This window comes from Pseudopodoces humilis, chromosome 10 (genome assembly GCF_049639895.1).
Source record: "Pseudopodoces humilis isolate 2021_Gansu_Grassland_sample_001 chromosome 10, ASM4963989v1, whole genome shotgun sequence".
In the NCBI taxonomy this organism is placed as follows: Eukaryota; Metazoa; Chordata; class Aves; order Passeriformes; family Paridae; genus Pseudopodoces; species Pseudopodoces humilis.
This window is the reverse complement of record NC_142209.1, coordinates 15,343,000-15,370,676: the sequence shown is the minus strand read 5'-3', so window position 1 is coordinate 15,370,676 and position 27,677 is coordinate 15,343,000. Positions and strand designations below refer to the sequence as shown.

Genomic DNA, 27,677 nt, shown 5'->3' with positions numbered 1-27,677 from the left:
GCCAGGGCAGCTCTCACACAAGAGACAGTGCAGAGTCCTGCACTCAGAACCTTCTGTCTCAGAAAAAGTCCTACTTTTATTTCAAATACCAGCTGTTGTCAAATGTAAGTGATAAGCAGAAATATATTAAGTTTCTGGTATAAGTATTTGAACTGTAATTAAGACACATAATTTACACAAGTAAATGTATAACAACAACAAAGAAGATATTATATTTATATCAAAATACCGAAAAGAAGCATTTTCTGTTAAGATTTGGGTTTTTCTCATTGTCCCACACTTATCCACCACTGTACTTTGATGCTTCTCAAGTGATATTCAGAGTTTGGGGGTGTCCAGATTCATGCACAGTGAGTGGCTATCAGGGAAAAAAGGTACCTGCTGGTATCCCAGGAGCCTAAATCCCATATTTATATTTCTTTGTAATTACAATTTTTTTAATGTAATAATTTACCCTTTCTTTTATGTACTGCCCATCTCTAACAGTATTACACCTAAAGAAACTGAACTCTAGTCACCTGTTAAATACATTTACTCTAGGAATTATTCTTTATTCCATTATATTCCCTACTATTATTTTTTCACTGAATAGCAGTAATTCAATTAATTCATGTACATATTAAACATAATCCAAGATATGAATTCAGATACACTGTAGTGTTATAGATCAAGTATAACCCTTAAAAACAAAGCAGCTCCTACTCTTTAACCCTTTCCAGTACTGAAACAAATTCATTCACAATGTGCATAAATTCAAAATTCATATTGACAAATGTCAGCAGGATCACCAATCCTCATCATAAAACTTCTCTATTATTTTATAATTGTACTTTAAAATGATTCCTGATGTTCTTAAGTCCCTGATTTTTGTATTCAGTCAGAGCATATGGTTCCAGTGTTTTACAGAACACGGTTTCAGTTTGTGGGTCCTGTCACTGCTCTCTGGAACACTGTAGATAGGATACCAAATACATCTGTTATTTTTCTTTAATTTGCTGACTTTCACATTTATGCTGCACAAATACTCAAAAGTACATTATTAGAAATATTTTATTTACTATGTAATGTGCCATGACATTTCCATACCCTTTGCAGAGCAGGGTTACTCTAATTTGGGTGTGTTAGACCAACAGGAGAGAGAAATCAGATGTGAATTCATGTCTTGTCTGGAAGAAAAAGGAGAAGAGTAATTTTTAAATTTTTAAAATGTCTAATTATTTCTATGCAAACCAAACAATATGCTATATAAATGTACAGATTTTTTAAAAAATATATAAATTTGGTTAGTTTTTTCTATTTTAAAAAGCCCTAAAAAGTGATTAAAAAACAAAAAGCTTTTACTAAAATATCTGATTTTTGGTAAAAATACCAGTTTCAGAAGATAGTATGAGAAGCTAAACTCTTGCCTGGGTAAAGAGCAGAGCTGGATACCAGTGCTTTTAATGGTTCAACATCCCAGCTCTTCTTCACGTGGAAGTATTATTTCCTCTTACTTGATTAAAAAAGAAGCTTCAGCACACTCAGCATTTCTTTTTCACTGAAAGCGGTGCTGTCTCTTGCTTTCACATTTTTGTCCTCTGAAACTCGTGTGTTTATGTAACTTCTACAGAAAATAACTCGGCCTGCTCGTGCCCAGGAGCAGCCGCAGGACTCGCCGTCCATTCCCTCGAGCCTCGGGCTCCTCCTGAGGGCTGAGGGTGAGCGCGGGCCCCGCTCCCTTCCCGCCGCCCGGCTCCCTCCTTCCCGGCCTCCCGGCGGCGCCGCGGCTTTCCAGCCTGCTCCAGGACAGGTTTCGGCTCGGGGAAGGGACCTGGTGAGGCTGGCACTGGGAACAGCTGCCACAAAGGCGAGCGGGAGCCTCCAGGCCCAGGCTGCGGGCTGCCTCTCGCTCCTGCCTTCGCTCCCGTGGTTTTTAACCAGTTCTTTAACGTTTCCGTGTGCTCCAAACGTCTCGCCTAGTTAACTGGCAGGAAATAGTTGTCGTCTCTCTTTTCCCAAACTTTTCAGAAGTGGCACCTCACTGCAGAGCTATTAAGCCGCTGGAAGAAATGTCAGAAAGGTGCGGGCAGGAGCCAACGAGGTGGATAACGACGGTCATTATGAGCACAGCTCTGCAGGTAGGACACCGCTTGTGAAGACCAGCATCTGACTCACTAGGGAAGGCTGAAAGAAGAAATTACTATATTCTGTATATGGAAATATTTTATCCAATGTCAGTGAATACAGTTTTTTTCAGGATAAAACGGATATTAGTCTGAAGCTCTTTCTATTAGAATACTGGTTCTTTTTTTTGTGCAACTGTATTTTCTCGTAGCTACTTCCATATCTAGTTAGTATTCTTGCCACCTGCTATTCTGAGTTACACTGCTTAAGGATATTCTCCTGACTCATCGTTTTTGCACTGCACTGATGCCTCTTTCGGTTTGCTCTATAAATAATTCCATCAGAAATCTTCCTGAATTTTCTGAATTTCTCCCTAAATACTTCATTTTTTCCTATACAGTATCAACATGGGGGTAGACTATTACTCTGTAAGTACATAATTCAGTTTAAAATACTGAGGCTTATAGATATTAATACATGTTTTTATCTGTTAACATCAGGAGCCTTGACTCCGTTCCCAAGTAAAGTGAAAGGGTATGTCAAGGAGCTGGTAATTAGCTTCTGCAGCTGAGGCCAATTTCATGCCAGCTGGCGAGAATGTAGAGCTTTGAGAGCTTTGATTCACAAGCAAGGATGTCTTATGCTAGATGGCTGACAAGGTTATCACCTCATCTCCACTGTGTAAATGGGTGAACCATGTTGAAGTAATTCCTAAATTGCTTCATTTTAAAGCCTGTACTTACTTGCCTGCTCATTTTGGAGTTTACAGCCTGTAAACTGTGCATCTTTGTGCCATAATATGGTGAGAGGTAATGGATGGCAGTGATTTCATCAGCTGTACCGGCATAACTCGCTCCTACCCCCAGCTCTACTCAAAACTACTCTCTTCATAAGGGCTCCCCATAAGCAAAGTGATGGAGGTAACTGAATACAAATCCAAGCTGGCTTTTCTGTATCAGTCTTGGTTATGAGCTGTCATTTTCATATAGCTGTTACTTCTATTTGTACATTAAATAATTCAGCAGTGGCTTTGAAGCTGAGATTTTTTCCAAAATGTAGCTAAACCTTAGAAGCAGTTGCCACTGAGTGTTCGGTTTCCAGACCACCAACTGAAAGCGTGACATTTCTGGCTAATGCCTCCTTCAAGGTTCACTTGCAATCCAGATTTTCTGTTGTACTCTTCCACTAAATCGTGGCACTTCCCTATATAAGCAGGCTGGCTGTGTTTTGAATGGGTAGGTTAAAGAACATATTATTAGCTAAAAAGGTTCAGTGATTTAACCTTTAACATATGCATGTGTGCAGCTTCTGTGGAACATACTGCAGAAATGCTTTTTGCAGGCTGAAAAATACATCCAAACGCAGTCTATTCTGTAGATGATTATACTGCATAGTGCAGCGTTCTAGTTTTCCTGTGGGGATTGCATTCTGTCAAAAAGCTTTAAAGAAAATCAAGTCCTATACAGAATATCTGAACAATTTTCCAGCTGAGATGCTGACATCTGTGAAAATAATGCAGCCTAATTAACTAGTCATAGAAACACACTACTGTATGATCCTCACTTCTGCAAATCCTCCTTTAGCATATCTTACCAAAACAGAGTTTTTAAAATGTTTGAGCTTTATGCATTATGCAAGAGTTTCCTGAGACAAACTGAACATACACATACAGAACTATTATTCAAGTGTTTGTAACTTCCAGTCAAATACTTCAAAATTTCCTTAATTGATCATGTTTAAAATTTCAGTACTTTTTAAATTTTAAGTGGAATAAAAAATACTTTTTGAACAACAGTGCCAAAGGTCTATCTATAGTGGTTCAGCTCATGCTTTAAGACTATTTCTAACTTGCTGGCTGAACTTTCAAAATAACCTTTTAAAATTTTAGGATCATGAAATTTCTACAGTTCTGCAGAGGCAACAACACCGAGTTCGATATTCAGAATCAGTGGAAACTGGATCTGTGATTTTTCCTCTTTCTGGTACAGTAGTTTAAAGTTTATACTTTTAAATCATAAAATCGAAAGAAGTACAAAGGCCAGTCAGCTTGGTTGTGGGCTACTCTAAAATGAATAAAACCTGCCTTGTTGTGCAGTAGTGGAAGGAGCTGTGCTATCGTTGTATGTAAATCAGAGGATGAAACAGGTAAGATAATGTTGGGGACACTTTCACTGTATTTTAGTTTTTTGGACACATTATAGAACAGCTACATGAGATTTGGTGATCATCAGCTCAACTGTTCAGTAAATTCATGTTATAACTGAGCAAACATGCTTAATGCCGCTAACATGTAAGTTGCCATCAAGATCTTTAGTATACATGGCTGTAAATGTAAGAGTGAACCAGCACCTTTGGCTTTCAACTTCCAAGTTGAATTTGCACAGCTGGTGGTAGCAGAGGAGGTGAGGAAAGGATTATTTGAGTGGATTTGATTAGGAAATCACTGAAACTGTAAACATGAAATAGCTGGTTTTCCTTTTTACAACAGAAGATGTTCTAGACACATAGATGAGATACTTCACTTTTCCTGAACTTTGACTAGCACATTTAGATATTTTTGTATGCTCAGTTGTTAACCCTCCTGAACTTCAGCTTTAACTTTCCCTTTCAGAACAACTTGACAGAGCTATAAGTTCATTTTTCATGGTAGACAGTTCAGCTAACTTATAAGATTTTACAACTGTTTGTTTCATTTAGAAACAGGACTCCCAGAGAGCTTTTCAGTCAGCCTTTGCATTTGCCCCAAATTCATTCCATTATAACAGTTGCTTGTTCCTGAAGCATGTGCTCTCAGAGGCATTCAGATCTATCTAATTTGAGTGGATTGAAGAGTTGATGGGTTTTTGATGTTATGGTAGAAAAATAACCTGAGATAGTTGTAGTTTTATCTTAAAACTGCTAGTCATCACTGGTCAAATCTTTCTATCAGTGATGTGGAAATTCATTCATGTTCTGTTCCATTGCATTTTAAACTAATGGTTGCTTTAAGAATTGTGCTTCCCAGTTTGTGGTGAGAACTTAATCCCATTACTGCCATGACCTGTACACTTACAGGAGTCTCCTCAATAGGCATTGCATTTATACTGTCAGACACTCAAGACTTGCTTAGGACAGGGGAAGAAGAGTTTTCCAAAAGAATTCAGAAGTTCATAAACATTCATCGGAACAGCTTTTTGGTTTTGTCAGCTGCTCTTCATGGACCAGAAGAATGGAGTGTCATGTTCAGGATTCAGAGAAGGTACGATTTCAACATCAAACTGAACTTTATATTGCTAAGAAATGAAATAGCAGTCTTGGATTTGGAAATACTATTTTAGGAATAAATAGGACAAGAGGCAATGGACAGAAACTGATGCACAGGAAATTTCACCTGAATATGAGGAAGAACTTCTTCACTATGTGGGTGACTGTGCACTGGAACAGATTGCCCAAAGGGTGTGGAGGCTCCCTCACTGGAGAAATTCCAGAACAATCTGGATGTAATCCTCTGCAGTGTACTCTAGGATGAACATGCTTGAGGAGGGAGGTTGAAGTTGACACACTGTGGGCAGTTCCAACCTTACCCTTTGTTAATTATTTCAGGAATACACGAATTTTATTTTACTTATGCACCATAAAAAATCATTTAAAGCATTTGTTTATTAAGAGCAAATAAAAAGAATACCAAGTGAACCAATCTGATGCATCACAGGTAACAAAAGAGGATGTTCCTCAAAACATAGCAAATAAGATTCCTTTCAATCATTTTAGGGCTATGTAATATAATTATTTTTAAATTTTTTCTTGCATTGGAAATTCAGAACATTTTCTTAGCTCTGTAGCCATATTTTCATGGTCATCTTCAAAACAGAACAGGCAAGTTTACATCATGAGACAAAGCTTTATTGTAAAGTGCAGATTTTTTACCTTTTAAAATGTTTACTTGGAACAGCATCTATTACACTGTGCTAGAACAATTAAATAATCAGTGTTATTTTACACCAAAAGTATAAAAGATACTAAAACTGGTTTGTTTAAAACTTTTATCTCTGATTTCTAATGAAGTCTGAAAACTTGCATATTTCAGTACATACCTGCTGACAACAGCAATTGGGTTATGCTCCATGCTTGTAGTCAGAACTGTTTTCTTGTAGGTACAGTAGCCCTAACTGCAGTTGATTGTCACTCTTGGCCTCAAAGAAGTGACTATTCTAATGAAGTCTTTGATCTTTACCTCCTTGAGGTAACTAGCACCAGTTTCATTAAATCCTGGGCATACTGCCAAATGCTGATGAATAAAGAATGTATGAGATAAAATGTAAGAAACCTATTACCCGTTTGTGAAAACATTGTAAATTTTCATGAGAGGTTTTAAAAATTCAGCCATTCACATTATCCAGGTGATGGCAATGCTAATTCTCAATCTACTTTGTGGTTATGTACAATGGGTCTTGTGCACATGCTGATCACTAAAATGCAATGTTTTGGAACTGCATTCATTTGGCAAGTCAGTAGTTTTATTATAATAAAAAATGTTTTTTCATTGCAAGCAATATCAAATTGATGTTGACAAGGGACAATTATATAAATAAATATATATATATTTAAATGCATGTGCTTTTTTAACTACCTGGCAGCTTGGAGTTCTGCTATTGTTTGTAAATCACTGACTGAGCTTCTCCTAGTGGGGTTGAAACTTGTGCCATGTTCTTTGAAATTAAAAGCCACCTGTTGGATTTGTTAAAAAAAACAAAGCCCCTTAGTATCATCAGGTTGTCTTTTATTACTATTTCTTTCTGCTTATCTATGGCTTTGCTGCAGTTGGGGAAGGATTATTTTTTGTTATTATTAACAAGAAAATTATACGATTCTTGTTAACAACACAAACTTTATGCAGAATTGTGTATAGCATGGTGGAAGTGGGAGAAAAGAAGTGTTTATCATAGCAGCTTAAATAAGCTCAGAAATAACCTCAGTACATCTGTATGGTACATTTTAAACACCTTGGAGGAAAGGCTAGCCATGTTCAAATTCCCAGTATTCTGTCCATCAGTCAAATTAATAACACTAAATTTAGACCTGCTATTACTGGAAGCAAAACTATTTATAGAAATAGATTTTCATGGATCTAGGTAAGTACGTGTAATTATTTATTTGTTGCACTTTGCTCATCCATGCTTTGTTTAGCCCATTCCAGTATCTGCAAAATTGCATCAATTTATTTCCCTAATCTCTAAATGTAAATCAAACCCTTGTTCCTACATCACATTTTAGCAAAATTCACCAGGGACCTGAGTGCCTATGCTTAGCGAAGGACAGTTCCTGTAACATTTATTTTTGCTAATTAGGAGCAAGGGCAGACAAGTTCAGATGAGATACCTTACCATCAGGAGGTCTTAATGTGAATGAGTCCAAGTCATCAGACAGATTGCAGGGAAGAACAGGTGGCAGGCACAAGGGGAGGTCACAGGGGACTATGCAACTGAGCAGCTGGGCACTTCATCTGCATTATTTAAATTCATTTTGGTTATTTAAAATTCCTCATTCTTTGTTGTGAAGTCCCTCTCCTGTTTTAGCTCTACAACGGAAAACAGCAAAGGTAACGTCATTGTTATAACACACTTAAGGTGTAATTCTGAGGGAGAGGCTCTGTGCTTGCCAAAGCTTTGATGTCTTTCTTCCATAACCATGAATGACAACTCATGTTACTATTTTAAGTCTTAAGATCCTCTTCTCAAGAATGAATGCATATGAATAACACTATTTATAGAAAGAATTCATTTTAGGTTAAAGTATTGAGTGAACAAGTCTTTACATGAAAGTAGTGGAATTATCCTATTATTTTAATTGTGTCTGGAATACAGGTTGTTTTATTTATAGTACACTACAAAGATTTAGTTCAGGTTCTGAAGTATTTTTAGCACAGTGTTGTTAGATACTTTGCTGTGTTCTTTCACAGCCATAAATACAACCCAAATATTTTTTACTGCCACTGAGAAGTCTTTAGCAATATCACAGAAGAGGGTTTAGCTCTCTCTGAATGTACACATGCTTAAGAAGTGCTGATTGGTGGTTGAAGAGACCTAGATAAAGAAATGAGCCCTTCCAAATCCCACCTAAATAAGTCATACAGAAATGGGACAGATGGCTTTACAAACAGCATGAATGCTGCACTTGGCTTTCAAGATAAAAGCACCCTTCTCTGTAAGTAAAACTGCACACTAAAAAGCTGTTTACATCATGTGGGAATGCTGTTTGAGTTTGGTGGCATAACAAATTAAATACATATTCTAAAAGTAACCTTATTTATTTTGATGTACAGATTCTTGGGCAGCAATTTACGTGTAATACCAGTTCATAATCCTGCTGAAACTGTTAAATTAATGCTAACTATGGCTAAGGTAAGTCCAGTTGCATACACTTAAAAATATTACTGTCTTACTCAGGAAAAGCCAAGAACTATAAAATATTTGGTTTTCCTTAATGGAACCTTTTAGGTTATTCTGACCACAATCCATTAATACACTAAGGTAGGACTGATACTCTGATGCATTAGCTGAGTCTTTACCATTAAAGGTAACTTAATAGCTCTTAGTAGCATCTAAGAAAATAAATTAGATAGTTAAGAGCTTTTTTTGCTCTTACTTACCATTGTTAAGTTAGGATATCATCATTTACTGTTAACTCCTGTTCAAATACTATCACCTCTGTGTACAGCATTCCCGAACACCTACTTAAGAACACATAATTCAAATTTCACTGCTGAATAATTTTGCATTTCTACTGTTGGAAAAATAAAATGTTGAATATTCTATTACCTAAAAGTCCCTGTGTTCTAATAATATTATTTTTCTTTTCTCCAAGGTTACTTCCAAACCAGGAGCAGATGATACTCGTTGCAAAATGGAAATGACAAAAGCCCAAATAATAGAAAAAAGTCCAGTTCGGAAGTTGGTTCAGGAGTACCAATTGCACTGTAATTAACTTAATAGTTGTTTTTTTATTCATAAATAGAGTTGCTACATTTTAAACAAAATATAGAATGTTCTTAAAAATATAGTTACATTTCAAAAAACTACATTCAACATATGCATTTGGAATGAAAATTCATATTAAATAGCAATACAGTGAAAAAATAGCATACTCGATACCAAATGTGCTTTCTATGGAGGGAAAAATACGTCGTTGAGCTGCACTATAGAAAAGTCATCCTTGCTTTTAACTTGGTTCTGACCTTAGAGGCTCATCTGTTTATTAATAATTCCCCTAAATATTTACTGTATCTTAAGGAAAGCTGTATTATTAAAGATAAGGATGATCAAAACAATTCCAAAATACAGGTATCCCTAAAAACAGCAGCTGTATGTATGCAATCTTACACTATTTTTTAAACACAAGTGTTATCAGTTATGTTACTAAGTTCTAACATTTTATTTGGCTCAAAGTTGATCTGTTTCTCTTTAAACCTGGTTTCCTTTGCCTTTCCTTTTGTTTTTACTATTTATAGATTGTATATTCTGTACTGTTATCTATCTATACTTTACAGTCCTGCAAATAGAGAAGCTTGTCTGTCAACATTAAAATGTGCTAATAAAAGTATCTTCTGCTTAATCAGGACTTTTTAACTATTGGTTCTTCTTGATAAAAATTTTTGTAATTCACAACACCAGACAGCAACTATTACCCAACAAATTCTGAAAATTAAAAAAAATAAATGCCTAACCATACCTCCTTGCCACAGAGAAGAGTACACCCCTGCTTTTAGTTTCCAAACATAAGAAAAAGCTCACAATTCTGAAGAGGAGTAAATAGACATTATCTGCAAATCACATGCAACAAGAGCAAAAGAAAATAAAAAAGAACAGTAACAAGACTTATGAGGAGCAGCATTTGCAGTTCTTCTGGAGGCCACTCTAAATTGCTCTTCTTTAAAGGGCCGTAGCATCCCTTGCAACTGAAGTCTCATAGTTCAGATGTTCTTTTCAGGAGTATGGTAATTCAAACACTTCACTCCCTTAACTATTTTCATCCATTACAGCTTTTGTTTTCACTTCAATGAGTTCTTCTACTCGAGCTAGAACACTTTCTATTAAATCAAATGTAAAGAGAGCTGAGTGTAAAACCTGAAATAACAAGAAAGATGAGTGTTATTTTTATTATTTTTTTTACCCATTTTACATTTACTTTTAGCTCCAGATTAAAAAAAAAATAATAAAAAATGTCACTACTTCTGAGTGACTGAAGGGAAGTGCAAACTCACTTGAAGCTGCATTCCAGTAGTCATGGCAGGCATCTTTTCCCCACTAACAGTTACAGAGCAAACTGTGTTAGAACTGTGTGCCTCTGTAGAAGAAAACATGAAGAAATTAATATGACTCTTAGAATTAAAAGAATATTTAAAATATCAGCATTTCATGACAGTAATAGTTAAGAACAGAAATCTAGGGATTGACAAAACATATGACAGAGAGTGCTTAACCTCAAGAGGAAGACAGTTGGAGTTGGATGATATATTTATAACTTTGTATAACACAGATGCCTATGTTACTAAACAGGCAAGATCTGCAACTGGAACCAATTTTATAGAGCTCACATGATCTTTGAAAGGAAAAATAAGATGTTATCTGTCCCAGTTTTGATACATTTTTAGTATTTCCACATTCAGGGAGATAGTAGGAGGTTCTTTAGCTTGACTTAATGAATCCAGACATTAAATACTTATTTTATTAAGAAAAGGCTGCAGGCTTCTCTGTTTCAGACAGATTACTTGCAGCAAGCTAAACTACGAGGACAAGTCTGAAAAATAAGGGGAAAACCTCTTACATGCAGACCACATATTTTAAATTCAATGTAATGCTTACAAAGATTAAACACTAGGGAAGAAAGCTGAACCATTTACTCTTAAAAGTTAGATGTTCTCTCCCAAGCTCAAATCTCTTTATACTTTGTCAAAGGCTAGAGAAGTGTAAGAGGGACTTAAGAAAAAGCTTCATGATTAATTTTGAAGGATTCCCTTTAGAAAGATATCCACAGGTTGTCTTAAGAAAAAAATCCTCTTCTTTGACTCATAAGTACATAGTTTGCAGCAGAAGAGGATAAGACCAGGGGCAAAAAGCTGTATTGACATTTCTAGTAGCAGACACAAATTCCTTGGGCTATCTTAATTATACAGGAGACCACAAGGAACAGAGGAGCTGACATACAGAGAGATTGCCTAAAGCAGCTACAGCTCTTGTGCCCCATGCAATGTGTCTGCTTAACCCAGAGCAGAATCTGATTCTGTGTGTCAGACTTAAAAAAATAACGTATTAAAAAAAAAAAGGAATGTAATGCTTCAGGCTTTAGAGAACACAACTTATTTTTTCTCTTGTTAACCCTCCCCCACCTGGTACAAAACCTAAGGGTTATGTGCTCAGAGAAACATGGATTCTCCTTTGTAACATTAAAATCAAAAGTAAAAATACATAACAAGCTCTGAAGGTCTTCATGTGACAGTTCTGTCAGGTTTCCGTAAGATCTACAAATGTGATGACAGATAAGTTCAGATTTTTCTGATCAATTATGAAAATTTTTAATTCAGCAAGTACTGAGTTATTATTTGAAGTCTGAAATAGTATCAACAGTTAAATAAATCCTGATCTATGCAGTATTCACCAGTTCCTCATTTCCAAAGGATTACCGAAGTTTCTAGATATGAACAAAGCTAAGAACAAAAAACCAACAAAAGCCAACCTTTTCTGTTCTCTTTCTTATTTTTTATTTCCGCTTCATAATGTGCTTTTGACATATTGAGTCCTACACGCAGTGGTTTTAAGAAATTCTGCTCTATCTTGCCAAGTGTGGTCCATACACCAGTCTAGTCAAACAGAAGAGAGAAGGTTACAAAACAATTTAATGAAGCATTGTAATACTAAGCTTTTGAGCACAAGTTTTTTGACTAGTCTTTATGACACACTTCTATGGTGGGAGGAAAAGAGAAAAAAAAAATCAGATTCATGCATTTAAGGATGAGCAGCATTGTGATGGATATTTAAGCTCCTCTTCCTCTCCCTCATATTATTTGTTGATTGGCTGATGAAGCAGTCAAAAAAAAAAAAAAAGGGTGCAGAGGGAGGGAGGACTTAGTGTGTAGACTGGTAACTACAGCAATGGAAATGCACATTTTCAGCTTGTTCTTGTAAGCAAAGCTGTAAGAGCCTTGATGTGTTGGAGGGGAGGTTCTAGGCCCTTTCTCAGGCTAGAATCTCTACAGCAAGTAAATGGCAGCTGTAGGCTCCTCACAGATAATTCAGCAGTAAAACATAGAGCAAATATTTAAATTAACATGGTATTGTGATGTCAAATTAAAGTTGTAATAAATATCATGCTTCCTGAATGTCTATATTGCATTTTAAAAGCACTCTAAGAATGTTACTGGATATGCTACACTCCCATCCTTCAGCATGATAGCCACAGTGGCAACGAAATTCTCCCCCAGTTTGACATGGGTAGAAAGGAGTTTACAATAATGGCACTCAGGAATCCGGAGGTGCAAGGAAAAGATGCTCAAAACCAAGGCTACTCAGGGTTACAGAGAGGAAAATAAGCTTGTGTTTGCTACAAACTGCTGTAGAAGGAAACAATACAAAGCAGCCTTTGTGTCCTTGGATATAGGAGCCATTTATACAACTCCTTTCTTAAGGCAATACCCTCAAAGGGCAGAATAAGGACAATAAAAACAAGAATTTTCAATATTAAATAGAGTGAGTCCACTAACAACAGTGGAAAATTCACCAAATCTTAATACTAAATGACACATTTAACAGTTCAAATAAGACCAGTAATTACTTCCACCAGAATGTGGCTAAAAAAAGAACTTTCTAGAAAAATACTTATTTTAAACTTGATTAATGAAAACAGCAATCAAAATATCTGAACTGACATGAAAGGAGGCATTTTCTTTCTGCCTCACTTGCACTGTATGAAGAGAGACAGGGAGAAAGTCAAGAAGAACTGACAGCGGCTAAATTTAAGGGAAAATCTTCAGAAGCTGTGATGCTATTTTTTCCTCAAACTGCATGGGCATTCTTTGTGCCAGGTACTAGACAGCACTATTAGAGAAGCTGAGTGCTACTACATGTAGTTTTTTATTAAGAATAAAAGAGGAATTCTTACTTTTCTTACAAAGCTATGTATTTACATGTAACTGAGTAGACCATTATGACTACTTAATAGTAATCACCCCTTAAATATGACAAACAGATACAGTCTACCAATATTAACTAATTACATTAATAGTAAATTAGAAATGCACCCACTGAAAGCTCTTTTTGCTTTTCATTTTCATTACTGTTTCGGCAATCAGTACAAGTTATTTCACTGTTATTCTACTTAGATTAGTAACATTATCAGGCTTTACAAAACATATTCCTAGATCTCAAATTAGTCTAAAAGTAGATCAAAATCTTCTTCTGTATTTTAGAAACCAAAAAAATTATATTATTGTATTATTATTACTATAAAGAAATCCAGTTGGAGGTTTGAGGAATACCAGCGAATAAATAAGCAAAAATAACAATTTTTTCATTTGGGAATACTTATTGGGGTATGTGATTTTGTGGTGACATATTCTAATGTTGTAGACATAGATCACAGTTCAACAGGCAGAGTAAAAGGATTAGTTTGTTTCTAGGAACACTATATATGCAAACAATTTCATCAAAACAAAGGAACATATCAGTTATTTCCTAGCATCTTAATAAAAGCATCGGTTCTGGGGAACTAACCATTGCAAAGCAAAACGCAAAACTCATGGTTTTTGAATCAAGGACAACAGTATTTATGTGAATCCACCTCTCAGCTAATCAATCATTTTAAGATCAAATAGTACGTACCTGATTGTCACTTTCACAATCCTTAATGATCAAGTATCTCAGCAGATTTAATGATGCCATAATCCTGTGTATTAAAAACATACAGATACCTATTACCAGGATAGTAATTTTTATTTTCCATTAGCCAGACATGCTAGGAGTATCCATTTGTACAAAAAGCAGCCACCCATCTGTTGAGCAATATAGCTCCATCTAGAGCACCAGTGTGTAGTGATGTCCATACAACAGTTCACACGTGGCAAGTAAAACTGAAACTGTCATCAGATTGGAGAAGGCTGGTGATTGTGAGGGAAAGATTCTCTCAAGAGACAGAACCTTATCACAGAATTTATAATATGTATCACTGGTGATCCAAAGTTAATTTAAAACTTGTGTGACAATTGTCTTTATTACTGAATTACTGAATTACTTTAGTACTGAATTTTTACTTGTGAGTGTGCTTTTTAATTTTTTTTTTTTGCTTTTGTTTTACCATACTTTTGAGCTGAAATTATTTATTGTTTTCTTCAGATAACAAGTACAGTTAAACATCATACTTCTGGGCTTTTGTATGCCCAGATATGTGTTCATCTGGACATTATCTCCCCACTGATTTACAAGCCCAAGCATCATCATCATATTACTTACCATATAGGAAGACTTACCCTATATACACAGGATTTTTCAGACACATTTCAGTTATATTTTTTTTTTTATGCAATTATTTACTGTTCAGGTGGATCTGTAATCCCACTCATGAGATAATGGATTCCCAATAGCAATCTGTAAAACTGCCTCAAAGATGCCTCGCACTATAGGTTGCATCAGATAGTTGATATTCCCCTCTATCATATTAGACACCACACCACATTATTTTTATTCCTCCAACTACTTCTGCAGAGATCTGACAAACTATAAATTCCTGAGGAAATAATGTTTTACCCATTAGTTATGTCATTTCACATCTGAAGTCTTATATCCTCAGGAAATGGAGAAGGACATTCTTTTTTATTGTTAAAAATTAACATAATGGTATTGTGACAATATCCTATGCAGACCTGGATAAAGTAAGTGACCATTTCTATTTCTATAAGGAAAAAACCTTAAAATACATTGATGATGTCATCTCATTAATTACATGACAGAATACATCATTGTAGTAAGGTATAGTCTTTTTTAACAATGAAGAAAGGAGAAAAGCTTTTAACTGTGATTACAACTCACCTGTCTGAATTTTGCAGAAGATCGGTCTCAGCACCTTCTGGAAGTGAAAGTACTAAATCTAGAAGGGAGATCAGGTGATGTCCCGTAAACCAAATGTTGTCATACTCCTTTTGAAAAAAAAATACAAAAAGTTCAGCTGAGTGCAAAATTTAGGTCTTAAATAATGTAACAATAACTTGCATAAAACAGAAAAGTTTAAAAAAAATAACCAGACACTGGAAGAAATGTTTTTTAATATTGACCTGTGAGTGAAGTACACAAACCAGCCTATTTAAAATTTTAATATTATTTGTCCTTTTGATAGCCAGGAAAGAAATGGAAAGAATGTAGTAAGAAAATTGTGAGGCTGCATAGTAGAAAATTAATTATTTAGTTTTAATTAATTTTCCCAACTTTTTGGTATAATTATTATAAAATATGAGGTTAAAATGGCTTTGATCTAGCCCAGCTCTTCCTGATGGATTTATCATTTGCCAAGCACTCATAATAAAATGCTGACTGTCATCATAAATGCAAAGAAAAAACTAATAATTCTATCTGGACTGTAATATTTGAATTGTATTTTTAAAATGAGGAACTGTGGGGATAAAACAATATACTGAGCAGTTCCACTTTCAGAAAGAAATCTATTTTCAAGCGCAGAAAAGGTTCTTCTTAGAAAAGCAAAATAACTTCTTAGAAAAATACAATATGATAGGGCAATTAAAAATACAACTGTAAAATTATAACCTAAATATACATAGACAGAAAAAGCCAGAGTAATGTTTTTAATAAAATTGTCTGATCTTTTCTGTCTTTTCAAAGTGGATTTTTTTTAATGCATCACTTGAAGTTTAAGTTGTAGATATTTTCTCAACATCATCCTCATAGAATTTTGAGAAGGCAACTTGGTTTTTACTGGTAACAGCCTCACCGTTAATGCCAAGTGAATCTGATCTTTTATATTTTTAATAATGTATCCTTCCACACCAGCATGGTTGCTTGTCTTCAGTAAACACCTTCAAACAAACAAAACAAAGATATTATCTCTTTAAAGCTGCCCATAGAGTTAGCTCAAAACTTAGATAACGTTCACTAATTGGGAGTTTTACGACAGAAGAACAGTATGACTATGTAACCTTTAAACACTGCCTTACATAAGACAGCTAATTTTATATGAGGCAATTGAAATTCATAATTTATCAAAAAATTAACATAGTAAAATTAACATGGCTTATCAGATGGAAATTCTGTCAGAAATCATTGTATTGATGCAATTAAGCTGCTCTAGGGCCGATATTACACAATCTACAGTAACTTGGATGCATACCTGAATAATGCATGTTTTCCCTCTGTATCAAACTTGTCTATGAACAACTGCAAAATACTTAAACTCTTCTTTCTCTAAAGAAAACAGAGATGTTTATCAGATGAATTCTAAAATAATTCATTCAGCATTCAGAATCCAACTGATTTTACCTCTTAACATACCATATGCTCCATGGGACAAAGGGTCATAATTTTCACCAAATCCTGCAGTCAGAAAAAGGAAATACTATTTATAGTTACATATAGATTAATACATTACATCACTAAATCATTACATGACTAAAATCTACTCAAGACTTTAAAAGAACCAAACAAAAAGCCCATGAGAATGCCCAGGTAATTATAGAAGATTCTCATCAGAGAAACTCATGCTAGCTTCAGTGGTCAAAATCCCAGGGCTGATCCATAGGAACACTGTTGTTGTACTCTTGGTTCCAGGAAAGAATGTAGCCAAGCAGCAGATTGGCAAGAGTCAAAATGAGCAAGCACCACCTCTGAACTAAGATCTGTGCCCAGCTGCTTCAGTGACCTGAACATACACGGGTGTATTTTGTCACTGAAACTTCATGCTGCAGCAGGTAGAAAAGACAATCAATTCTGTATAGCAAGACACTGAAGGTTTCAATTTAACAGCATAGGTATATAAAGGTCCAGTAAGATGCTCTCTCTCAAACGCCTAGAGGACAGCTAGGTATTATTTCAAACTTGGAAGACTCCTGTACACTGTTTCTTATTACCTGGGGTACATTAAAAAAGTCTCTGAATTCTAAATAGTGATGGTGAAGGCTGTTATCTTCCATTCTCAATAAACAGCTCTCAAACAGATCCTGCAGGTGAGGAAAAGAAAATAAATATGCCAACATTATGCACGTATACAGGACATTAATCTATCAGCCTAACATTTCATGGCTAAAACAGCCTTCAATCATAAATACTCATTCAGATGTTGCAGGTTCCAAGCAGCTGCAATTATAAGTGATAGCTGTAATTTAAACAATTATGCAGGACTGCAAAGTTCAATAAATGCAGGCATTTGTAAGACTGATGAATACTTAATTAAGCATCAAAATAATTCTGGAACTATTACCTGAACTATCAGCTATACCTGTCTTAGAAGGGGAAACAAAAGCTTTCCATTCCTTAAACTGAAAAAATGAAACAGTCTAACATTGAAAATTTAATTTAATAAAACCACTTACAAGTCCTTTAGATAATACAGATTCTTCTGTTCTAGAAAAAAAAAATCAAATTTGTTAATTAAAAAGACAGTTGATACTTCGGAAGAAACAGTAGAACAGAGGTCAACAAGAACTTCTCCCTCAACAATTTTCATTCTATTTTTTAAACACTGAATCTTTGTTACTCTTCCCAAAGATTTTTAGAATAAACTTGATGAGATATTGAACATTAGACCCATCTCTTCACAGTCAAAAATTACTTTTTTTCCCTCAGTATTTATACATGCTTAAAAGCAGTGTCATTTCCCACAGGTATTAAGACATTGATTACCAAAGACAAAGGAATAGTAAGCAGTCAGAATAGGAAACTTGCCTTCCTTAGCAGTGCTAGAAGGCATTTTCTAACACTGATTATGGAAGGAGAAATAATCACAATATATAGAAAAGTTTGGTCTCTTTTAGAAAGCCTGACCTTTAATCATTTTGCATATCATACCAGAATACATTCAAATAAATATTTTCACACAAGTTGCCTTTGGTAATAATTGTTATAGAAGGGCAAGTAAGTATACATCCTAATTATTCTGCATTCATTTAAGCTACTCATTTTACATTTGCAGCATAAAGTTTCTAAAAATGATACCACAATAGAAGATGTTGTACATACATAGATACATAAGTGTTTAGACAACTTCTGCTTCTTAGTAATAGAAGCCATCTTGTAGTGGAACTTGACATTTTAATGCTCAAGTTTATAAATCTCCTCTGAACTTATCTATATTTCAAATTTGTTTTTAATGAATTACTGTAAAAGATCACCCCAGCTATCTAGACCTGCAAATTCCACAAACCCCTACCTTTTCAGCAGCACTTCAATATGTGTCATATTGCACAGCAGAAGGTATGAAGGACTAGAAGAGAAGAATCAGGCAACATTAAACTGCATAAGCCATATACATTTGCACATAATTAATATATTTAAAAGGATTCTTTTAAAGTATTCTTCTAAAAAATTAAAATATCTTTCTAAAACTGTGTATTTTTAAATAGTCAAAAAATTTAAGTCAAATCACTGTTAAGAACTCTCATGGTGAAACTGTCTATAGATACGTAAATGAACAATTAATACACATTAATTTTCAGCACATGACTAATCATAATAGTTTCTTTTAAAGGACAGCTCATCTAAAATTAAACTACAATTGAATAATCTGCAGGAGTATGTTCTTTATATAACATAAGTTATGTTGACATAAAATTAATACTACTGAAATACAGTTTTCATTCATAACTCTTCACAAATAATGTTCTCTTCCACTCAGAAAGAATCTTCAAAGTACAGACTTAAAATAAGCAAGAAAGAACAGTTCTTACCTAAAAACCACTGGGAAGCATTCGACACCAAAATGCTGAACAAACATCAGATATGACAGACATGCCAAAGAATCGGCGGAATTCTTTCGCTCTATGTCTGCAAACTCCTGATTCTCCCAGTGTGGACTTTTGCCCTTGTGATGTACAAACACTAATGGTATCAATTCTCCAATGTTCCACAAAATGTCCTAAAAAATAAAAACTGATTTCCTATAGTTGCCTTTAAAATACCTGCATACCAATTAAGTTTTAAAGCTCTAACTACATTTACATACATTCTCTTGTACAGCATGCATAGAAATTAATATAAATTTTATGTTTGTAATATATAAGTTAATATAAATATGTGATATTTATGATATATGCACAAATACACACAAAAAAATCCTGAAGGAAAAATAACTAGTGTTAGAAAAATGTTACTAAGATAACAAAATCTAGCACACAAAAGTTAGCAAAGACAGAATGAAGACTATCTGCAAACTCCTAGTTCAGCTCATTTATCCCCAATGCTATGAGTAACAATAAATTCATGAAAACATTATGTCACAAAATCTGTTTTTCAGATCACAGAATACTCAGTATTTTGGGGTTTTTTAACTAATCAATACAGAGCACAACACTTAGCTGCTAAAGACAAGCCTTGATTTAAAGATAGATTTGCTTTGTATAGCCTTTCTTTCCCATGATACACATCACAAGGAACACCTGGCATTTGTACATCAGAAATACTACAGTGGTTACTCCCTCATGTCCTTCATGTGGCTGAGGATATAGTGTAACTCCTCTTGTACATATTATAGAGAAATGGGGAGATCAACATCAGCTCACTGTTCTGGAGTTGTCCAAACCCAGCATCCAGAATGGAACATTTTGGAAAATTAGGATTATGCAAGATGTCATACAGTCAAAGCAGGACTTACTGACCTTAGCTTCAGTTCTCACTACCTAATGCCTTAAACAGAAGTTTTAATTAATTCATAATTAGCATCAAAAACATGGTTTCAAACTGTGCCCAACAGGAAAGGCAAGACATATCTTACACAGCCCAGTAAGTCACCCCACTAACCAATACAGAAATCAAAATGAGCAGTAAAACAAATTACAGGCAGTTGTGAACTAGATCACTGGTTCTGCACACACTGTAATTAATTTTGACTGCACTCACTGTAATTTCAGCTGCAAAATGCCGAAAAGGATGTTCTTCAATGCCCTCAAGTTGTTCAAGCTGAGCTGTCAATAATGGGTATTGCAGGCTTTTCATACAGCTGAAAAAGAAAGGGGTGGAATAAATCACCAATATAGTCATAAATACAGACTATGATAGCATAATTGATGACCAAGAATAATGCCTATATTCATATCAGCTGCTGCTATTCAAGGCATTCCAAGGAGAATAAAAAACCAACATCTCCTGTAGAAGCACTTCTTTGACTTCACCTCCAGACTATGATTATTCTCACTGCTGTAAATTTGAGAACAGAGGAATATCAACACAGCTCCAAAATGCAGCAACTAATAGTTCTTTACTATTTCCCTTCACTAAACAGAAAACATAAATATATAAGGCCTATTTAGGGGTTCTTTGTCAAAATACCACATTAGTTAGACATATGTTAGCAGCATTATCAAACACTAAAAGATTATTTATTTGCTCCCCATATAATAAATGCCTACTATTAATTTTGTTAAGTTACAGGAAAATATAATACAGACATAAAATTCTCACAATTTTATTAATTCTTCTTTCAGCTCCATGTCATTGTATTCTGACGACTTTTCCATATTTTTAACAACTTCATTCACAAAAGGTTTAGCAAAGTCCACCACTGCATTACAACATTGACAGAGACCAAGTTTATCTTCTTGTATTTGTTGTTTTGTGTAGGGTACAGGTAATGGAGTGAGCTGATTCATAATCATGGCCAATGACAAACCCACTGAGTAGGCCTTCTTGTTCTGAAGTTTCAAAAGCACTGAGGGAAAGAAAATAAAGGGGGAAAGAACAGAAAACATTTTGAGACATTAAGTTATTACTTACTTAGTAGAGGAAAACATAAAGAAAAACAATGTGACTAGGTAAGAAAACATTTTGTTTTCAGGGAAGGAGAGGGACTGATACCTGAAATCACATGAGCAAATCCAGTAAGACTAAACACCATCACCTAGTTTAATATACTGTAGTCAACATGGCCATACATTTGCAAATAACTAATATTAAATCTGTCATGCATGTCAAAGCTCTTCCTTTCTCCACAGCACCAGGATGAGGACCAAAACAAAATCTGCTTTTCTAGAACTGGGCTAAGTGAAATGATACATATCTGACCAGAAAATGCATTTATTACTTGACTCCTTTTGTGCTTAGCAAAACGAGAGACAATAGCCCAGCTTTTCTGCTGAGAACTGACTCTGGTTTTTACTCCACGGCAAAAATAACAGACTTTCCCAGACTGAAGCAAGCAGCATCAGAGGCTCTCCACTTTAAGTGGACTCAATGCAGACTAATTGCAGATTGGCTATCCAAAAAACCACGTGTTTCTCTTGTTAAATTCTAACACAGTACAATAACATATCCTGGAGATTGCTACAATCAGACTTCAACTTGATATACAACACCTAATTTCATCTCACAAAACAAAACAGAAACTACTGCTTGTTACCTACTTAGAAAGAGGCCAAACCCAAACTTTTAAATATTCATATGTAAGCCAGAATAACACTGCCCCCTCACCAATAAAGTATTTCAACATGCTTCAATCAAAATGAAGTTTTATACTATAAAGAAATAGAATTACATGTTTTAAAAGTCAAATAATGAAGAATTTCACAAATCCATGTGATTCCCTATTTCTGCAACAACAGCAGGAGTGCTTCAGACCTCTAAACATAACTGTCATAGTACAGTTATATTCACATTCAATTATATTTACATTATATTTACAGTTTACATTCTTGTAAATTATGAAAAATAGCTGAATATTGCTTTTTCAACTGATGCTATTAGTCCCATCTAAAATCTTTTTCTAACAGACCAATATAAGCATTAAACTTATGCCTTGTGTTATTTTGCAGAATATAATAGACTGTAAAGCTTGTCAAGACAGATGTATTCTGAAACCATTCCAGCAAAGGCTAAACTAAATTGATACATAAATGAGAAAATAATTTAATTCAGAAATCACATGATAAACTGAATCCCACCTGTCTGCAAAGGCTGAAGCAATAACATGACAGTTTGACACACTTGCTCTCCAGAGGTCTGCTCAATCTGCTCAAGTAAGCCCAAAAAAAGTTCCTTTGGATTGCAGAGCTGCAAGAGAGGAATAATGCATATTATTAAATAACCATGGTCATAACCAAAAAAATTAATCACCTGCAAACTTCAATGCAGAAGTTCCTGAATGTCTAGAGAGATCTGAACATTCAAGGTAAGATCTAAGAAAACAAATATGAAACATTAAGTACATGCCTACAATTAACAAGTCCTGTAGAGCATACCTCTGTGTACATTTTCATATGAGCTGAAAACATAGAATAGTAAAAACTGACATTAAACCTGATTTTTATGGGCTGTAAAAAACTCACAGTACCTTTGCAAAGTAATCCTTAGGAGCAGAGAGAGAAGTAGAATTTGAGTGTGAATTTAACTCAAGCTATAACATTTGCAAGTTGTTTTTGGAGTGCATAAATGAAAGAGAATGAGATTTTTACAGGTTAAAACATTTTTTTTGCTCCTACTCCAACAGAATCATCAGGTAATGATTCTCATATTGAAGGAGGGTGAATGATTTAAGGAAAAGACTTTGCAGAAAAGAACAATAAATACTATTCAGACACAGGTAAGTGGCAAATGGCAAGGTCTTGCAGATTTTTGTCAGAATCAAATTGGATCAATTTGTGTGTAACTGGCCTTTAGTATACTAACTTCATGGATTAATGACCCTTTTTGTGCAAAATTTCCCTAATATTGTTGTATCATAATCACGTATTTCAAAACCATACCTGTGCCAACTGTTCTAGTATCCTCAGGCAGTGTTCTCGCTTATCATCTTCTTGTTTATACATGAAAATACATCTAACAAGAGGAGAAATGAGATTCCAACCCATATTCTTGATGATAACCTAAAAACCAGATTTTCAGAGAATAAACCAAAACTGGATGTCTTCTAAACCCAGAAAGATTGTACATATAAAGACTAAAAGCAACAAACACATTAGTATCCAGGTTGTAATCATTACTGTCACTGAATATTTAGCAACTGTTCCCATAATTTGACACACATTGTATTCTCTCCCCATACCTGTAAACACAACCACATATTTTGTATAATTTTCTTCTAATAATTAACATTGACATGTCAATATAATACTTTTAAATGTCTATGACAATACATTTAAAACAAGACTGAAGAGAGGAAGTGTACTGAAAGTACACTTGGACAAATTACTCATGTGGGCATTGAGATTTTCAGTTGTTACTCCAAACTCACAAAATTCAAAACCAGATGGTGAACCCCATGTAACATTGCTATAATATTCTACCCTTCACTTTCTTTCTGAACTTCCTGTTTATCTCTGTTCAATCCCAGCATCTCTAATGCCCACCAACATTAGCATTTCAAATTAGCATCAGCCTAGATGGCTCCTACAGTTGGCCAATATTATTATTATATCCATTTGTGGTAGGCTCACCCTCAACAGCAACTAAGCACCCCTCAGCTGCTTGCTTGCTCTTGTCCCTCAGTGGGATGGGGGCAAGAGTCAAAAGAGCAAAACAGAGTAGCTCCAGAGATAAGGACAATGTAATAAGTGAAAGACAAAAGACAGCAGGGCATGACAGGGCAATGATGCAGATCAACTCCCACAAGGAGACCAATGCCCAGCCAGCCTCCAAGCAACACCACTTTGGAATGGGTCCCCATCCGCTTGTCTTAACTGCTGGGCATGATGTTGTATGGTGTGGAATATCTCACTGCTTTGAGTCAGCTGTCCCAGCTGTGCCTCCTCCCAAATTCCCTGCTTACTGGGGGCAGAGTGAGAAATGAAGAAGGCCTTAATGCTGCACAAGCAGTAGTTGAAACACTGGTGTATTATCAGCGCCTTTCTGGTCACAAATCTGAAACACAGCACTGCAGGCTGCCATGACGAAAGCCAGCTCCATGCCAGCCAGACCCAGTACACCATCTGAAACCCCTCTCCTGCAGAAGTGGGACACTGTCGCTTTCTCCTAATTATGATTTTCTGCTTCCTTTTCTCTTTGCTTCACTCAAAGAAGCATTATTAATGGTTTTGTTGAGATTACCATGACTTGAGTTTCTGTGAGCTACCTGAACACAGAATAATGTGACTTAACACAGGGCAACTTATTAGCTATTCATATGTACAGCTCCAAGGGAAAATAGCTTTTCCTGTTCATAAGCAGTTTTCTATTTAATGATGTTAATAAACATTAATATGTAGTGCAAACTTAAACTCACCTTGTTTTTCTCATTTTGAATTACTTCTAATAACTGAGCTGCATATCCATCTTCCAAACATTTCTGACCTGCTACCTGAAACAGATTAAAATCTTCTCCTTTGAAATCAGCTTCTTCCAGAATTTGCTAGAAAGAAAATATGAATGTTTAACTCTGTATTTATTAAAGTATAATAAGAAATAGGAAAATCTATGCTTTCATTTCAAAATTAAATGTAGCATCATTGTAACTTTTATACATTTTTCACATATTAAAAAAGCTACCAAGTTACTATAGAAGACAAGACAGTATTTTAATACCACTAAGTTTAGACTACAGCATTCTGTTTGGAAGAAGTGTCTTCTACAACAACCAGCTTTTGTTACTAGCTACAAGAGCACTTCTTTCTCCAAGAAGCAGAAATAATCAAGCATCTTGGGATAAGCACCACAGAGAAGTCTGGAAGAAATGAAATATGGAGGATGAACTTAGCTATCCCATGAGGAGTTCTACTAACAGCTGACTTTTCTTCTGAGGTCATTTTGACTTTAATTATAATATATGAAGAGAAACTCACACTACTTACACTTATTACTTCTAAGGAAAGAAAACTACTTACACATCTTTGTATTATGGCTTGAAGTTCATCAACTGCCATTATAGTTTGACTGTGTTCTTCTGGCATGAAAATTTATTATGAAGAGGGCAGTATTATATCACATGAATTTAAAACAGAGGCTGAAAAATAATCACATTATCAAGAAAAAATTTTAATAGAGGAATAAGAACAATCTAGACAAATATTAAGACTACGTAATTAGAAAATAAGGGAAAATTAATTTTTAAGAACTGTATGCCATATTATTCTACTCCCCATATTAGCAGGAGACAGTATTACAGACAGGAAACAACCTGCATTCTAAGTACAGGGAAACAAGCTTTCAAGTACTATCTGGGTGATCTTAAGAAGTTTGAAGGTTTCAGTGACTACTGTGGGCACATACATGGAAAACTGCAGCTAAAACAGAGCAAGCCTGGACTCACTGTACACCAAGTGTGCACACCCATGACACACTACATTTCCTGTGACTATTCTGACCAGAGGAGCTTCTGCTCAGCCCTGATTGGAACACATTAACCCAGTGTCTGAGATGTGAAGGCACTGATCCAAACACCATGCCAACTGATATCAACAGTCCAGTCAAGATTACACATACAGTTTCATTTATTTCTTTCTAGTGTCTAGGTTGGACTAGCTCAGTGGCCTTTTACCTTTAGGCATTAAAATTTAAAATTTTCTTGCTATAAACAACAAAGTTATACATTTGAGTAATGTCAAGTATGTACCAAGTTTTATATAGCCAGGACCATAAATTACAAATACAATCATGCATGGTTATCCCATGTGATATATCATAGCAGAAGTCATAATCTTTATGGTTCCAAATAATGCCATGGGCCTAAACCTGGTTAAATGATCACTATAAGTGTCAAGTACCCCTACACCTGGTTAATTAGGTAATTATTCATCAAAACACAGACATCTCCATGCAATGTCCTCAGCCTCTCCTCTTACATTTGACCTAATCTGGCTGGGTTGATGCTGGCCAAACGCCAGCACACCTACATGAGATAACACAAGGAGAACAAACCTACGTGGATACTCACAAAAGGGGGGCAACTCACAAAAGCTTAAAAGGCATCTGTGTGTAACCTTCTTTATTCAAAGAATAACTCACTTTGTATTCCTCACGACCCATTTTGACATCTGTATGTCACTGAAACCTATCCTTTCTAGCCTGTCATTTTAACCAGGTACCACGTGTTTTACTACCCGTTGTACTATTTAAGCTCTCTGTTTTACAGACTGTTACTGATCCTGCCAAAACAATTTAACATACTTTCGAACGCCAGCACTGTTCCATTTTCAGCCCTCAATAACTTCACAATGTACTTACAGCCTTGAAATGCGCCTCAAGCACCCACCGTATTGCTCCAGGGATTTAATGGCTAAGCTCGCAGATGGTCTCCGGCCTTAATACTTAATCCGGTTTCCAACTGAATCTTTTAGGAGGTTTCAGCGGCAAGTAGACAAGATCTGAATCATGTGAAACGTTCTATTAATACTCACCAAACTCCCTCCTAATAAACAGACACCCCAGCCTCTTCCCTGGGCGGTACAATACCCAGGCTGGGACGAAGAGGCTGCCAGCCTCAGCCTGTAACACACAGATGAATTAAAAACCACAGGGGCACCACCTCACCTCACTCTCTGCCGGACGAAACCCCTGAGCTCCTCGCTGCCGCCTCTCCCGGCCCCGCCGCAGCCGCGGCCCCGCCCCGGGTGAGAGGTCGGCGGGCGGAGCGGCGGTGATGGCGATGATGGCGGCCGGGACGGGCAAGCCCCGCCGGCGGCGCGCAGGTGGGTGCCAGGATCCGCGCGCCCCCGCACCACCCCCCCCGCCGCTTTGGACTCTCCTTGTGCCCCCAGACCGGCACAACGAGGGACTCGCCCAACGCGCCATGCCGAGGGGAGCGGCGGCCCGGCTGTGGTCGGCTCCGTGGGTTTCTGCCGGGCCGGCTGAGCACGGGGCCCTGATGAGGGGTGGGCTGGGCTGGGCGAGGCGAGGCGAGGCGAGGCCGGCACCCGCCGTCCTTTCAGGCTGTGAGGGGCCAGCCCGTCCTGGCCCGCTATGAGCGTCGGGGCCGGGCTGTGATGGCGTCGTGCAGCTGGTCAGAGCGCTGTGCCCTTCCTAGAGCGCTGCGTCCTTCTTAGGGTAACAGCCCGGTATCTCCCTGCCTGTTGCCTTTGTCGTAGGGGAGCAGCTGCCCGGGGCACCCGAGTCGGGGGCTGGGTCAGGGCGCTGTCCTCGGCGGCAGCGAGGGCGGCAAGAGCGGCTCTGTGTGAGGGTACCGGCGTTGGACCTGGCCCGGAGCAAAACCCTGCGGTGGGGCGGCTGTGGGGACGGCAGTGGGTGCCGGGGTAAAGCTGGGCTGGAGAGACGGGGGTGTGACTGGCACAAAATCATTGTCAGAATGAGTTTTTCTCTTAGCTTTTTTGTGTGTACAGAACATGGTGAATGAGAGTATGAGAGAAGTTGGGCCTGTCTGTTTTCACACTTTAAAAAGCGTGTCTAACTGGTTGCTGAACACCAGCTTACTGAAATCACAGCCATCAAAAGCAAGTTACTAAGCAATTA

The 27,677-nt window shown here is 36.5% G+C and overlaps 3 protein-coding genes across 14 annotated transcripts in view; 2 read left to right on the top strand and 1 right to left on the bottom strand.

The window, feature by feature from the left end:
- The first annotated feature begins 2,803 nt into the window (after window positions 1-2,803).
- Window positions 2,804-9,693, top strand: C10H1orf146 (chromosome 10 C1orf146 homolog). Of its 2 annotated transcripts, none has more exons than XM_088060233.1 (5): window positions 2,804-3,023; window positions 3,992-4,085; window positions 5,173-5,341; window positions 8,405-8,483; window positions 8,947-9,693. In XM_088060233.1, exons 1-5 carry the CDS (start codon window positions 3,018-3,020, stop codon window positions 9,064-9,066), a joined length of 468 nt encoding a protein of 155 aa, XP_087916359.1. In that variant the 5' UTR covers window positions 2,804-3,017; the 3' UTR covers window positions 9,067-9,693. The 2 variants fall into 2 exon arrangements, with proteins under 2 accessions (XP_087916359.1, XP_087916358.1); XM_088060232.1 differs by having other exon boundaries at window positions 5,158-5,341.
- On the bottom strand, window positions 9,099-26,809 carry GLMN (glomulin, FKBP associated protein). 7 transcript variants are annotated; one of them, XM_088060226.1, is made up of 20 exons: window positions 26,742-26,809; window positions 26,436-26,575; window positions 25,097-25,215; window positions 24,499-24,573; window positions 23,024-23,143; window positions 22,223-22,331; window positions 20,748-20,994; window positions 20,187-20,286; window positions 19,019-19,206; window positions 18,502-18,555; window positions 17,666-17,696; window positions 17,204-17,293; window positions 16,629-16,670; window positions 16,468-16,541; window positions 16,072-16,156; window positions 15,159-15,265; window positions 13,956-14,019; window positions 11,815-11,938; window positions 10,343-10,425; window positions 9,099-10,205 (listed from the first exon to the last, which is right to left on the bottom strand). In XM_088060226.1, the coding sequence occupies exons 3-20, from the start codon at window positions 25,160-25,162 to the stop codon at window positions 10,098-10,100; spliced, it is 1,767 nt and encodes a 588-aa protein (XP_087916352.1). In that variant the 5' UTR covers window positions 25,163-25,215; window positions 26,436-26,575; window positions 26,742-26,809; the 3' UTR covers window positions 9,099-10,097. The 7 variants fall into 7 exon arrangements, with proteins under 7 accessions (XP_087916352.1, XP_014106412.1, XP_005521037.1 ...); XM_014250937.2 differs by having other exon boundaries at window positions 9,100-10,205; window positions 24,499-24,624; XM_005520980.3 differs by having other exon boundaries at window positions 9,100-10,205; window positions 24,499-24,624; window positions 26,464-26,575.
- RPAP2 (RNA polymerase II associated protein 2) overlaps window positions 26,756-27,677 on the top strand; it is a 35,590-nt gene continuing 34,668 nt past the window's right edge. For all 5 annotated transcript variants that reach the window (XM_088060231.1, XM_088060230.1, XM_088060228.1 and 2 more), the window contains exon 1: window positions 26,756-26,899. In XM_088060231.1, coding sequence (XP_087916357.1) covers window positions 26,851-26,899 — 49 coding nt within the window. In that variant the 5' untranslated portion in view covers window positions 26,756-26,850. The remainder of the gene's footprint in view (window positions 26,900-27,677) is intronic.

Coding starts and splice junctions, on each gene's coding strand:
- C10H1orf146 (XM_088060232.1), top strand. Junction 4,086..5,157: donor TGTGATTTTTCCTCTTTCTG/GTACAGTAGTTT, acceptor GTACACTTACAG/GAGTCTCCTCAATAGGCATT. Junction 5,342..8,404: donor ATGTTCAGGATTCAGAGAAG/GTACGATTTCAA, acceptor TTTGATGTACAG/ATTCTTGGGCAGCAATTTAC.
- GLMN (XM_014250937.2), bottom strand. CDS start 25,162: ATGCCAGAAGAACACAGTCAAACTATAATGGCAGTTGATGAACTTCAA. Junction 20,995..22,222: donor GCTTCAGCCTTTGCAGACAG/GTGGGATTCAGT, acceptor TCTTTCCCTCAG/TGCTTTTGAAACTTCAGAAC. Junction 17,294..17,665: donor CTGTATTATCTAAAGGACTT/GTAAGTGGTTTT, acceptor CCTCACCTGCAG/GATCTGTTTGAGAGCTGTTT.